General features: G+C 31.6%; 1 protein-coding gene across 1 annotated transcript; it reads right to left on the bottom strand.

Moving 5' to 3' along the window:
• Positions 1-2,104: 2,104 nt before the first annotated feature.
• Positions 2,105-14,550, bottom strand: LOC117932662. Its single transcript, XM_034853939.1, has 3 exons — positions 14,509-14,550; positions 14,371-14,435; positions 2,105-3,849 (listed from the first exon to the last, which is right to left on the bottom strand). The coding sequence occupies exon 3, from the start codon at positions 3,847-3,849 to the stop codon at positions 2,263-2,265; it is 1,587 nt and encodes a 528-aa protein (XP_034709830.1). The 5' UTR covers positions 14,371-14,435; positions 14,509-14,550; the 3' UTR covers positions 2,105-2,262.
• Positions 14,551-14,757: the final 207 nt, after the last annotated feature.

A 14,757-nucleotide genomic window follows, 5' to 3' on the forward strand; every position in this document is an offset into this window, starting at 1 on the left:
TTATTGTGATTATCCTTATTATTATTGTCGTTATTGTTATCACCTTAGACCCTTATAATTCCAAAGCTCTTTTAATCCGTTTCGTTTATCCATATCATTGTTATCACTTATTGTTATTATTATCATTATTATTATTATTATTATTATTAAAAATCTATACTCTAGCCGTTTAATTTCTCAAAGTTCATTATTAAAATCTATATTCTCGCAGTTCAATTTCCTAAAGTTCATTCCTTGTTATTGTTATTATTACAAATTCAATTTTCAAAATCTATACCCTTGTAGTTTAATTCCCTAAAGTTCATTTCTTATTTTCTCTGGCAAGTTTCATTTTTAATTATCGAAGCTCTAATCTTTTAAATTTAATTCCCAAGACTCCAATTTTCCAATAAGCTCCAAAAACCCTATTTTCACTCGAATAGTTTTTAACTCCATTTCGATTCCTAAATAATCTTCTGTTCTTCTTGATCTTACATAGGCAATAGTGAATTCTTCTTAATCCTAAAACACGGAATTTGTGAGACTAGTTCATGAGTAATAAATTGGGCTTGGGTGGGGGCCCTATGTTCGATCTCTTTCGATTTGTCAGCTGTTGTGCTTAGTGTATTTTGCTTGAGTTTTGTTTTGCGCTCCGATATGCATGAGCCATATTTTGTATTCATCAATTGTGCACTAATTCTGTTTCTTGATAGCGCATTATGGCTCATGGCCGAGGTACGCATCCACTCCCATCCTAGTCAATCTATATTGCGTGTTTTGATTCTCATATTGCGCATGGTTTAGGTGGGTATCCGTTGGTTTTCTCATTGATTGTCATGTCAGCTTCATTTTATTAGTAGAGACCCGACTTTAGGGACTTAGAGGGGTGCTACGGTCGTTACCGTACCTTCCCGATAAGTAACCTGACCCCCGAACCCGATCCGGTTTTTCGTAGATCACCTTTTCTAAAATAAGGAGTCGCACTTAGGGTTTTTCTTTCTTATTTTGTTTACCCTTTAAAAATAAAACAAAAATAAGTGGCGACTCCAAGTCATTTTCTAATAAATAAAAATCATTTTTGAAATAAAAATCAAGCTCGCCATCGAGTGGAAAACGCATGAGCCGAAATGCGGGGTCCACACTCTTGATTCATCTAAAATAAATATTATTTTACAAAGTAGGAGAATAAAACATTATTAATATTAGATTATTTTTTATTTATAAGATATTAATGAAATCCTGTCATTCTACATCTTGTGTGTGATTTATAATTTTGCTTAATAGAAACTATTAGTATTTTGGTCCTAATAAAAGGTCTGAGGTAGAAGAGTTGCAACAAAAGGAGATAACAAATATAAACCTATTATCACTGAGCCAAACTTTCCAATATCATCTTAAAAACTAGAAAGAAAATAAAATATTTAAAAAAAATTTAATTAAATTACTAAACTCTTCTTCTGAAGATAAAAAATCATATCAATACTTCCATACCATTCAACATTCTCCTATTCCACAACTTCTATCTTCTTCCCTCCTTTATTTTACTTGAGAAAAATTACTTTCCCCATAAGCTTCTTTGTCGTAAAAAAATGGGACTTGAGATAAGTTCCTGGAAGCTAGTGTCAATTTCTTTAATATATTTTCTATAAAATCGAAGAAAAATTTTATAATAGAAAGTAGAATAATAAATTTGCAACAAAAATATTAATATTTTATTTTTATCAATTAAAAATGAATAAATGTCTTTCATCTATTAAATTTCCTACATTCCTGTCAGGCTTTTCTCCATTATTGACATAGTTTTGTTTCGTTTTTTTTTTTTTTTTTTTTTTTTTTCTTTTCTAAAGTTTTCAGTTTTTTATCTCTGCTTCTTCAAACACTAGCCCCACATTGATTTCAATTCGATCACAACCATTAAGATCCGACGAAATAAGTTGCAAACCTAATATAATCCATTAATAGGGATCCAAACATTTGAAAAAAAAAAAAAGGAAACCATCTATCCAGTCCATTTTTCGTTACTTAAATCAAACTTAATATTATTCCTGCGTACATAAGCACAAAATACACCAAAATAAGATCACACAGCATACATTTATTTTTTACTTGTTTTAAACACGGAAAGGAAGATATAAATATAGGCTGAAATGGAAAAGAAACAGGACCAATGATTCTTTGCCCAATTTATTTTGCACATCAAACGGTTATATGGATTCCATGAATTTAGGCTAGGTATAATGCAGAAGCACTCAATAGATAGCGAGAAAGCAGGCCATGAATGCATCAATGAGAAAAGGCCGCGAAATATGTTTGGACGGCAGTAAAGAAAAGGATCAAAGCAGCACCACCCCAAGCTATTATTGTCCAGGGGCTCCCGAAGTGGATGTCCAGGCATTCTGTCAACCACCTTTTCACTTTGCTGCTACGGTGACTTTTAAGGTGCTTCCGAATTTTGCCTCTCACATCACTGTAAGCACGAAAGTTTGATACCAACTTGGCGGACACAGTGTTGAAAAAGTCAGCCACTTCTTCGTGAGTGCCTAGACTGTTTTGGAGTACCCCGGCGGACTGCAGCTCCTTAATGTCATCAGCATTATCAATGAGGGAATCAAGGAAGCGAAGGTAAGAGATGAAGTCATGGGGTTGATTTGAGCTCATTTCCCAGGCTATGAAGTTGAAGAACAATGTCTTGGTTGACTCATCTATGGTAATGGAAGGAAGCCTGAGGCATGCAGTGATGCCATAGGAAGTAAAAGAAATGTCACTCAAGTAACGTGTATGACTAGGCTTGATGCGGATTCCAGCGGCCATAAGCTCCTTCACATTTCTAAATGATGCCATAAACTGCTCCTTCACATCTTCAATTGATCCCATACCGCTACTACTATCCTCTCCACACGTTGGGCTAGAATGATTCGCTCGTAGCACCTTTTTTAAGTACAGATCGAGGAGGTGAGAATGCTCTCTATCAAGGACACTCCCCGACTCTTCATCAAGGATTGGCCGACGACGCCGCTTAATAATTTGGCTGTTTGGGGTGAGTCGGGTGACCTGGCCGGAGCAAAGTAAAAATTTTTTTTGCAGGAATGAGTACGCTTCCGCCTTAAACTCGGTCATGCCACAGAATTGCAACCATAACTCTTCCCAATCAGCCCTTTTCCATAATGCAAACCTATCCATCAGCTCACAGAGTAATTGATAGGGAAGTTGGTTCTCCAGCAGCAACGCGTCCCGGTGCAGACGGCTTAGATCCTCATATCTGATATTGAATTTTTCTTGATTATAGCCATGATCAATGCAAGCATAAATCATGTACCTCAGTAAAGCACACCCATCCACCAGCATCATCAAACTGAATTCTTCATCCTTATATTTCTCCGTGAACTCCTTATCATAACAGCCTTTCAGCCTAATAACTAGACCGTTAATTACGCGGTACAATTCATCGACTGCAATCTGTGTTTTCCGGTCTAACGGCTGGTCTGTGGGTTGCTCTAAGGGCTGGTCCACGGGTTGCTCTACGGGCTGATGCACCGGCCGTTCTACGGGCTGGTTATCTATCCGGCATGATTCCCCATCCTTCAAATAATTTAAGAAATCTACTGCCAATAGAAGCTTGATCTTTTCTCCACGCACGAGATTGGAGTCGCCATGGTGGTAAGGACCCAAAGACATGACCATTGGCTCATAATGGTGGAAGTTAGAAGGCTCAGAACCCATGGAATCTGATTGCAACAACGAGTTCGGAACCCTGGGACATCCTTGCATTTCAGTTCGTGGTGAAGAGTTGATTCGTAGTCGATGAATTTCGGATTTTAAGTCAGCCAATGTTTTAACATGCCCCACCAAAGGGTTCATCTCGATCTCCATCTACAGACATTTTTAGTACGATAATAAGATATCTAGACAGAGTGCTACCACATATCTCTGTAAAAACATCAGTCCAATGTGTCATCGTTTTCAACCCTGTCATTTAGTATGTAATTTATGTGATTTATTTTAGGCCTTTTTCAAATATGAATGAGAAATGTGACATTGCTTTCCGACATTAGAATTGTCTTTGGTTTCAGATTTTAGACCATCCATGAGACTGATTCCATTAGTTCGCTTTAATAAATTAATCACCTACCATTATAGTAAAATAAATTGTGCAACACTAATATTTTTTAGACTATTTACTTCGCTTTAGCCCAAAATATTTGTTTTAAATTGCTTTCTAATAATTGAGGAATGTAAAAAAAGGATCAATAACAAGAGATATAATTATGTTTACCCGAAAATCAACCTACAGTTGTCAAAAAGAAGAGTCAAATGGAAAAACTACCAGAAATCACAAAACACAAATTCATTATAAAACACTTGGTATGCATATCCACATGATAGAAGTTATCCTTAAATCTTACTCTTGATACTTAGAGTCCGTTTAACAATGATTCTAGTGGAAGTGTTTTTATTGGAAGTGTTTTCTTTTACTATGTTTATGTGAAAAACACTTTTATGATAATAAAAAAAAAATGATTTTAATAGTGTTTTTATAATATGTTGTCAAAATATAAAAACACTTTTAATATTAATAAATTATCAAAAAGTACATACAATTTTAATTACAAAAATAAAATAATATGATAAACAAAAAACTTTTCATTACAACAAAATATATAAATATCTATCTTAAAAGAATATATATATATATATATATATATATATATATTGTTAAAAAAACTAAAAATCATTTTTTTTATTTAAATAAAATTTTGAAAAATGTTTACAAAAAAATTTGGTTTAATAAATAAATATAAATCATGATATAACAAATTATTTGATTATATATTAGTTTAAAATTAATAATTTTTTATCACTATAATAAATTTTTAAAAAATATTTACAAAAAACATCGAAATTAATAAAAAGGAACATTGAATAAAATATAATTTTCAAAATAAAACAATATATGATTACCTATTAATTTCTCAAAAAAAAAGTATTTTTTAATTAAAATTAATAATTTTTTTATCACTATAATCAAATTTTAAAAAATATTTATAAAAAACATCTAAACCAATAAAAGAGAACATTGAATAAAATATAATTTTCTAAGTAAAACACTATATGATTGCCTAAAACCCACACAATAGAATCCCAACTTATAGCAGATTGAGTACATATCGTCTTCCACTTTGAATGACGTCACGTATTCTTATTTGTTGTTTGCCATATCCAACTCTACGATGAACTCCTCCTTCTACGATGGCTTCTTATGGACCAATCATCGAACACTTGGTGGATGCAAACATGGTGGGAACTGAGAACACTTGGTGTATTATCGATTTCAACTCTTGAAAATCAAATGATCTTCTCCCATAAACCAAGGATTTGAATATTGATATTATGATCGAAAAAATTGACATATTACAACATGCATAAATGGGACCGTTGTTCTTCTCAACTGAAATTGTTGTTCCCATTATGCTTCCCTCAACCTCAACACAGAGTTCGTAAAATAGGTTTAACCACACGGTTCAGATATGCATTCTCATTCGGAATTGAAAGCAACATAGGCCGACCTATGTTTTCATCAATGTTAATTCTCAAAAACTCGAGTAGATAGAGGCTGGGGCAGAGCATTTCGCGATCCGGACAGGGTGTAGAATCTCAAATCCAAACGATTCAATTTCTGGTCGAATAGAGGGTTACCTTCGATCAAATCAACGATGTCGAATGAAAGTGGAGTGTCTTTCCTATTATGCAGTCTCGGATGGAGAGTGATGGATGAAAAGAATGAAGGAGAGAGGTATGAGTGAAAGGGAAAGAAAGGTATCGGGAATCACTTGGGGGTGTTTTTGGAATATTTCAAAAGTTTGAAGTGTTTTTAAAAAAAAACACCTGTCAAGTGATTCTCTATAAATCACTTTTAAGTGTTTTTCCAGATTTTTAAAATTATTTTTTAAAATTTGCCAAACACCCTATTGTCATCCCAAAAACACTTTTAAGTGTTTTTAAGGCTAGAAACATTTTTGAAAATCATTGTCAAATAAACTCTTGCACTAGTTTTTCATCGCATATCACCACATGTGCACCCCATGGACAACCTCAATATCGAAGGGGATACAAATCACTCTCACAAACCTAGGAATCAAAAAACAAACCTCGAGAAGTTTGGTAAGTGGGAAAACTAATACCTAGATTTTTTTTTCAAAGTTTGGATTCAAGAGTGAAAATTAGGAAATGAAATCTAAATTTTTTTTAAAAGAAAAACTCTTAATAAATGTGAAAAAAGAAATGTTTCAGAATTTATAGAATTTTGGTTTGAGCATTGGGGGTAATGCTTGAAGTTTGGCTCCTAAGTAGTTTAAAATCAATTTTAAAACCACTTTTCCTTAAAGCTTGACATCCATTTCATGCTATAATGGATACTAATTAATTTTTCTTGGATATCTTAATACATGTCTCTCTCATCTTGATAGATTATGTTGGAGTTGGGTTTGGGTGTCCAAGTGGGATGATCCAACTTGACTCAAATAAATGAGAAAATGGGAGAACAGTTTTTGGGAATTTTAAAGCGGCCTAGAAATTGTCACAATTAAAAATAAAGTTTCTTTTTTTAATCTCTCTCTAAGTGAAAACTCTCGATGAGAATTCTCTTCCTAAAAAATCAAAAAAAGATATTTTGGCTTCTCTCTCCTTGAAAACCACAAAGAGAAGAAATATGTTTTCTTCTCTCTCCGAGAAACAAAATAATAAGAATATAATTCTTCTTTGGGAAACAAAACAAATGTCAAGACTCTTATGCTATGAGAAACGAATGGTTCTCGTATTAGTAGTTCCATTCATGATACATTGATTCCCTTACCATCAATATAAGAGTCGTATACACTACCAACTAAGCTAGATTTTTATTGTTTTCATAAAAGACTATGGTCATTAAAAAAAAACATCTAGAGTTATGGAAGACATTGTGTATAATCCTAATATTGTTATTCCTTTTAGCTTTAAGAGAAAAGATTAGTCCTTTTAGCTTTAAGAGAAAAGATTAGTTCTTTTTCTATATGTTACTTTTTTATGCTTTATACATGTAATGTAAATATATTATATGCAAGATATGACATGAATATTTATCGTTTGATAAATGAGTATGTCTTTTTATGTACATGCATACCTTCTATTCTTTTGTATATGTTATTGATACATGTTAGTTGTATAATATTTTTTTTTTTATGGAGTGAGAGGTTTTAGGCTAAAACGAAATTTAACTAATTTCTTGCCCAAAATTAAAAATACTTGCATAAATTATTGCTAATTTGTAATAATTAAAATTGTATATAGGAGCTAATTGGGAACATAGTAAACTTTCATTTCTATTGCAATTTAATGTTATTACACATTAGAAGATGATTAAAGTAAGTAAAAATTATCAAAATTCATAAATGTACTGATTAATAAGATTGTGCAATATCTTTAAGTAGTTGAATGTATCGACTACAACTAGGAACATCATAGTATAATTAAACAATGGTGAAAAACCGAATGACGATAATTACAAGATTTAATATCGCAAAGTTCAATATTTCCTTGAAGAGCAAGAGACTCACTGAATCATGTCGTGTAATAACCTAAACAAGGAAACTTTGCTTAGCATAGAAGAGATTAGGAGACTTGTATGGCCTAGAAGAAAAAGAGTTCTTTAGCTCGCATTACATTGTTAAATTGTATGTAAGATGATATCTTAATTAAGTATGAGGTTTACCAAATTGCTGATGAAATGTTGTAAACTCTAAAAGAGAAAGTATGATGGACTTTTAGCTACAAAGTTGAGAAAACTTGTAATGAAATTTATAAATTACAAGATACGACAAAACCATACAATGAAACAACATCTCAAGGAGATGAAAAGAATAATAAAATAGCGTAAGACATTCGAACATGTCTTCACTGATAAGCAACAAGTTAAGGCGGTTATCAAATCTCTACTAAAGAGCTGTGAACATATGGTGGTGAATATGACACATGATAAGAGTGCCAAGACCTTTGATGATATAGTTTGCCATCTTGAATTGGAAGTCAAGCGACTTATGGTTGCTAGGCCTAATGAACAAGCTCATGTAGCTGAATCCAATTCTCGCAAAAACTTCCACCTCTAAGCGTAATACAAAATTCTTTAAGAAGAATAAAAGATCTAATGATGCTTCAAAGAAAGAAAAAATTGAGACACCTAAGAAGTTTAAGCATGCTAATAAGGATAAGAACACGTTCAAATGGTATAATTGTGGCAACTAAGGTCGCTTTACTCGTGAGTGCATTGAGTCAAACTAGACTGAGTTCCCACTAACCATATAGCTAGAGACCAAGGAGCATATGTAAATTGGAGTTGCGTAGAGGATGTACCCTATTCCTATATGATGTTCTTTATGCTCCAAATATTTGACGAAATTTGGTCTCTGTGTTAGTCCATTTTGGTGTAGGTTTTAATTTGAATTTTCATGATTCAGTAATGGAGTTGTATTTGGGAACAACATACTATGGTTCTAGATTTGTTTTGAATGGTTTTATGGTTCTTCACATTGATAATTGTGTATTATCTAATACTAATGATAGTTATTATTCGTTGATAACTACTTCTAGAAATACATGTAATAATGTGATTATATGTCATGCTAAACTTGGGCATATTGGAAAAAAAAAAGAATGAATAGACTAGTTAGAGAAAATCTACCAGATCAATTCATTAAAATTGATATGCCAACTTGTGAATATTGCCTAACTGGTATGACAACAAAAAAACCATTCAGAAAAAAGAATTAGAGCTAAAATACCATTGCAATTGATCCATTCTGACATCTGTGGTCCTATGAGTGTTAGAGCAAGGCATGGCGCCTTGTATTTCATTACATTTATAAATGACTTTACTCGTTACCATCATGTTTATCTTATTTCTCATAAGTTAGAAGTATTAGATTGCTTTAGACGCTACATTAATTTAGTTGAGAATCAATTGGATAAAAAGATTAAAACATAAAGAACAGATCGGGGTAGAGAATGTCTATCAAAAGAATTTAAAGATTTATGTGATGAAAAAAATATTGGTACACAATAGACTATTCCAAGGACACCATGACAAAATGTTGTTGAAAGAAGGAATAGAATGTTGTTACACATAGTTAGATCAATGGTGGCTCAATCCAATCCTCCTATTCAATATTGGGGAGACGCATTGTTGATTATTTCTCATATACTTAACCAAGTACCTTCAAGGTTTGTTTCATCTACTCCATATGAGTTATGGAATAACTAAAAGCCTGATCCTAGCAATTTGCGACCTTGAAAATCAGTGACTTATGTTCACAATCCTTCTCATAAATATGGAAAATTAGGTCATAGAGGAAGGAACTGTATCTTTATAAGATAAAGTGAACACTTTAAAGGGTATGTGTTCATAGGTGAGCATGAAGATGGAACAGTAACTAAATTAGAATCATGAAATGTCACTTTCTTAGAGGACAATTTTCCATATACGGGTGAGATTTATAAGGATTTACGTCTTTATGAAATGATGGACCCCGACATAAGATCCATACTCGAATAGTAATTGATGCTTGAATCAAGTGGGAGTGAACTAGTCCTTGTTGAAAAAAAAAAAAGTCAATGTTAAGAAAAAATTCTCGATAAATTATTCATCGATGATGATTTGAGATTGAAGGAGAAGTTCATATTATCACATAATATGATGATGTTGAGTCTAAGCCGGTTCAAAAGACTCTTACTTGTCCATTTAAGGATAAATGGAGAAAAACAATGGAAAATGAATTAGAGTGGATGCGAAAGAATCAAGTCTAAGACTTGGTTGATCTATCTTAAGATTGAAAAGCTATTGGAAACAAATGGGTTCTTAAAATAAAATGAAAGGCAAATGGATCCATTGAAAATTATAAAGCTAGATTAGTGGCTAAAGGGTATACTTAAAAAAAATGGTATAGACAATGAGGAAACCATCTATCCAGTAGTTAGGTTTACCTCAATTCGCCTCATTCTAGCTATAGTAACTCATATGGATTGAAAGCTATACTAAATGGATGTTAAGACAACTTTCCTTAATGGAGTTGAATTAAGAAATCTATATGGAACAACCAATGGATTTCATTATCCAAGGTCAATAACACAAAGTGTGCAAGTTAAATTAATTAATTTATGGACTTAAACAATCATCCAGACAATGACACTTAAGATTTCATTGTGCAATAACTTTGTATATTTTCGCAATGATTGATGACGAGCATTGTGTTTATATTAAGTGAAATAAAGATAAATATCTATTATTATCTTTATACATGGATGATATACTTATAGCTAGAAATGATTTGGAGTTTGTATACACCATTTACTAATGGTTGTCATCTACTTTTGAGAGGAAAAATATGGGAAAAGCATTTTACATTCTTGGACTAAAGATCCATAGTGATCGTTCTCACAAACTAGTGACTCTTTTACAAGAGCATTATATTAAGAATATCCTTGAATAATTTAATATGTAAGATTGTAATCTCATTGACATTCCATTTGCAAGAGGTGAAAACCTAAGTAAAGAAATGGATCCTAAGACTCTAAAAGAAAAGAAAAAAAAAACAACTAATGTTCCCTATTTCGATGTTGTTGGGTGTCTAATGTATGCTACAATATGTACAAGACTATATATATCTACTATGTTGTTGGAATGGTGAGTCGTTACCAAGAAAATCATAGAATAATGAATTAGAAAATAATAAAGAGAATCCTTCCGTATCTAATAGGCATTGTTGACTATTTCTTTTATAATCAAGGCAAGAAATTGTACTTGTGGGTTACATGCCGTTTGGGCAGGTGATTTAGATGAGCACAAATCAATATCTACATAAATTCTTGCTTAATAATTGTGCCAGATTATGGAAAAGCAACAAACAAACTTGCATAGTTTTGTCAACCATCGAAGCTAAATTTATTATTCACTCAATTGTAATATAAGAAGTTATATGGTTGAAAAGATTTTTGCAAAGCTTGGGAATAGTCAAGGATGTTTTTGAGCTAAGACAATCTAAAGTGACAATCAATTTGAGACCATTTATGTAAATGATCCAAAATATCATAGAAGAATTAAACATCTAGATACCAAGAATAATTTTAAAAGAGATATTATTGCACTAAGAGACAATGATCCTAAATATTTACCTATATGTGAAATGGTTGTTCATCCATTCACAAAATCCATTATAAAAAACATGTTTTCTATACATGTAAAGTCATTGGGATTGTGTAGGTTATGATTTATGTGGATCATATGTCATGGATCATTATTCATTGGAAATATGATACTTTATACATGATAAAATGATATGAATATTTGTTATTCATATAATTGAATATGTAATTGGTACTTACATATATAAGTATGTCAATAGGCAGAGGTTAGCTCTCTCACACAAGCAACCACTCCAATCAACAAGTTTATGAGTTAAGATGAGACACAATATACTAATGTTGATAAATGAGTGAAAAGTATACAAAAGATGATGAGTGTCACCTTGATTAAATGTTAAGATGAGGTCTATAGTAAATAACATCTTGAGTAAATGTAATCGCCCACAATTACATTTGCTTGTTTGAACCGGACTTGAGTTTTAGCATAACAGGTTTACGAAAAACTATAGACAAAGAGGAAAATGTAGAGATATATTGGCAATATATCGCCGATACATCGTGTATCGGGAAGGGTCAACACGATATTTTGTGGAGAAAAATCGGAATGAAGAAATTTGTGCAAAATTGTCGATATATCGGCTCCAGACGATAAATCGTCGAAATAATGGAAAAAAATGGCCAAAAATGATGAAAATCACAGATATTTCAGTCAGTCAATGCGGGTTAATGCACTATAGTGCACCCCGCTACAATGAGCTACAGTGCACTCTCAAAAATTCCTTTTTTTTGGTGCTGTTGAAGGGATTCGAACCCCAAATAAAAGGATTGGGGTTCAACACATCCGACCACCAGGGCAAGCTTGCCCTTTGTTAAATAGATTGCACTTAAAATATATATTCAAAGTCATCATGTAAAGAAAATTTTAAAAGAATGTTTTAGAGAGCAAATTAATTATAATTATTTTATAATTAAATACAAAAATTTCTTTTAATTGATTACCAAAAATATAAAAATTATCATAATAATTTTCTTCATAGTGTTTTTAATATCATTAATGAATTAATTAAATATTAAACAATTGTACATATGTCATAATTTATTTTATATTATTTAATACAATTGAATTAAATGGATGATAATTTTAATATTAATATATATTTTTAAGTTAGACATATTATAATCAAATATCATAATATAATTTATTTTATATTATTTAATACAATTGAATTAAATGGATGATAATTTTAATATTAATATATATTTTTAAGTTAGACATATTATAATCAAATATCATAATATTATTATGAAATAATATTTGATGTAATTTAATAATAAATATACTCTTATAAAATTCATATTTTTATCGATACATATGATATTATTATCAAATATGATAAATCATATTATACATATATCAAATTCTTTAATAAAACAACTTTAAAATATCTATTATACTTTTAATTACATTTTTATGAAGTTTTTCTTGTATTTTTATAAATTTTGATCAATTTTAGACTTATCGATATTTTTTTTCCAAAATATCCGCTGATATATCTCCGATATATCCGTAAAATCGAAGTACTGATATATCCGTGATTACCGATATTTTCATCCGTGACTATAGATGCAAAACTCAAACAAGCTGCTAGTGTGAAGCTCTTAGTTGAGGTTCATATGATTGTAGTTTGACATACACTCTCTAAGTGAAGAGAAACCACCATAGCATATATTTCATACTACATGTGTTTGAATGTGACTAATAAAGAAAGTGAGTGATTAATCCTTGCAACCTCATTGTATGAGATCCTTAGGGCTTTTTACAATTATAATAGCCCATAGTGTACTATTTGTACTTGTGACTATATTTTAAGGTGACAGAATAATGTCGCTACTTTGGTACGTTTCTCATGGAAATGAAATAACTTACCCTTATGGGACATATTAGGCAAGCATTTAATTTGGATCTAAAAGACATGAGCTCATAAAAAAGACTTTTTGAGTGACATTGATAAAAATGTGTTCATGGTCAACCGATTATATTGCTTTTGTAACTAAATATAATTATGAATGCATTTATAATTATACATTAAAATGTAACTAAATAAGTCCGGGGTACAAAGAGACATGGTTATTATTGTTCACTTATAACTTTTTGGGGTTGAGCTACTATGTATCCCTACAAGTGCATAAGTTTATAGCTCTCAAATTGCACATGTGCTCGCATAATCACACGACCCATTTACCTATATGAATGACCTTTAAAAGTGGAATAGAATGGACTTGGATGAGTGATTAGGCTAGTTCAGCCCATCTTCTGCAAGTGGGAGATGTTAGAATTGGGTTTGAGTGCCCAAGAGGGCTAACCTAACCTGACCCAAATAAATAAGAAAATGGGGAAGCAGTTTCTAGGAGTTTTAAAAGTATCTAAAAACTGTCACTATTGAAAATAAATAACTAAAAAAAAGTTTTTTTTTTTAATATCTCTCTCTCTAAGCGAAAACTCTCTTAGTGAGAATTCTCCCCCTAAAAAATCAAAGAGAGATATCTTGACTTCTCTCTTTCCTTGAAAATCACAAAGAGAATAAATATGTTCTCTTCTCTCTTCGAAAAACAAAAAAGTAAGAATATAATTCTTTTAAATAAACAAAAATGTCATCTCTTAAAGTTATTTCTAGTTTTCTCCGTGAAACGAAAGTCAAGACTCTTATTTTGTGAAAAATGAATGGTTTCCATATTCATAATTTTATTCATGATTTGAAACGACAAATTTGCTAGTGAAACAACCAATCTGGATCTTAAGACATTTCAAAAGATAAATGAGAAGCCTTGTTTTTCATTATATTATATAACAACATTAAATCTTCAATAGAAAATAAGATATAATAATTTACAAAAGTCCTAAACATAATAAAAGAGGTACAGACAAACAGTTAGAGGAAGCCACATTTCATTGTGTTATCCATGGGATTGAACGTAAGTGGGATAAGCATAGAGCAGTGGCATGATCATCAAGTATCCAACTCAAGAACAATCCATACGGTAGTTATTTACAGTTAAAATAAAAGGGATCAGTATAAAATCAAAACAGAGTTTAGTATGAAAACAAATTCAGATTCAGCAAAACAATCATTTAAACCTTGATTTCCACATCAATCAGAAAATCAGCAGAAAATGGAGCAAATAAATAAAAAATAAAAAATAAAAAGAAGCTTACAGCTGCCATACCTGAAAAGGTCCGCCAAAGTAGTATTGCTTGAAGCGGCTTCGAGTAAGCTATGCTTCTCCAAAAACTGGCAAGACCCAAAAAATCATGATCACGTTTCAATAAAAGTCACAAAAAATCAAAGGTAAGCTAGCCTTAACCTTTTGGCCAATCTTTCCACCACAAATGCATCAGAGAACCAACTTATCCAAGATGGCAGCTGGCAGCCCCATTGTTTTCACATGTGAACTAAAATAAATTCATCACCTAGCATTGCAGTAAAACAAATTACTCCATGTCCTGTCCTTCATTCTATCAATTACAACGCCTGCTGTGAGAGGTAGTTGTGTCATTAATGAAAGACGAAAAACAAAGACTTAAAAGAGCGGTTCAAACTTTGTCAGGTTGGC

The sequence above is a fragment of the Vitis riparia genome, chromosome 15 (assembly GCF_004353265.1).
Source record: "Vitis riparia cultivar Riparia Gloire de Montpellier isolate 1030 chromosome 15, EGFV_Vit.rip_1.0, whole genome shotgun sequence".
Lineage (NCBI taxonomy): Eukaryota > Viridiplantae > Streptophyta > Magnoliopsida > Vitales > Vitaceae > Vitis > Vitis riparia.

Coding starts and splice junctions, on each gene's coding strand:
- LOC117932662 (XM_034853939.1), bottom strand. CDS start 3,849: ATGGAGATCGAGATGAACCCTTTGGTGGGGCATGTTAAAACATTGGCT.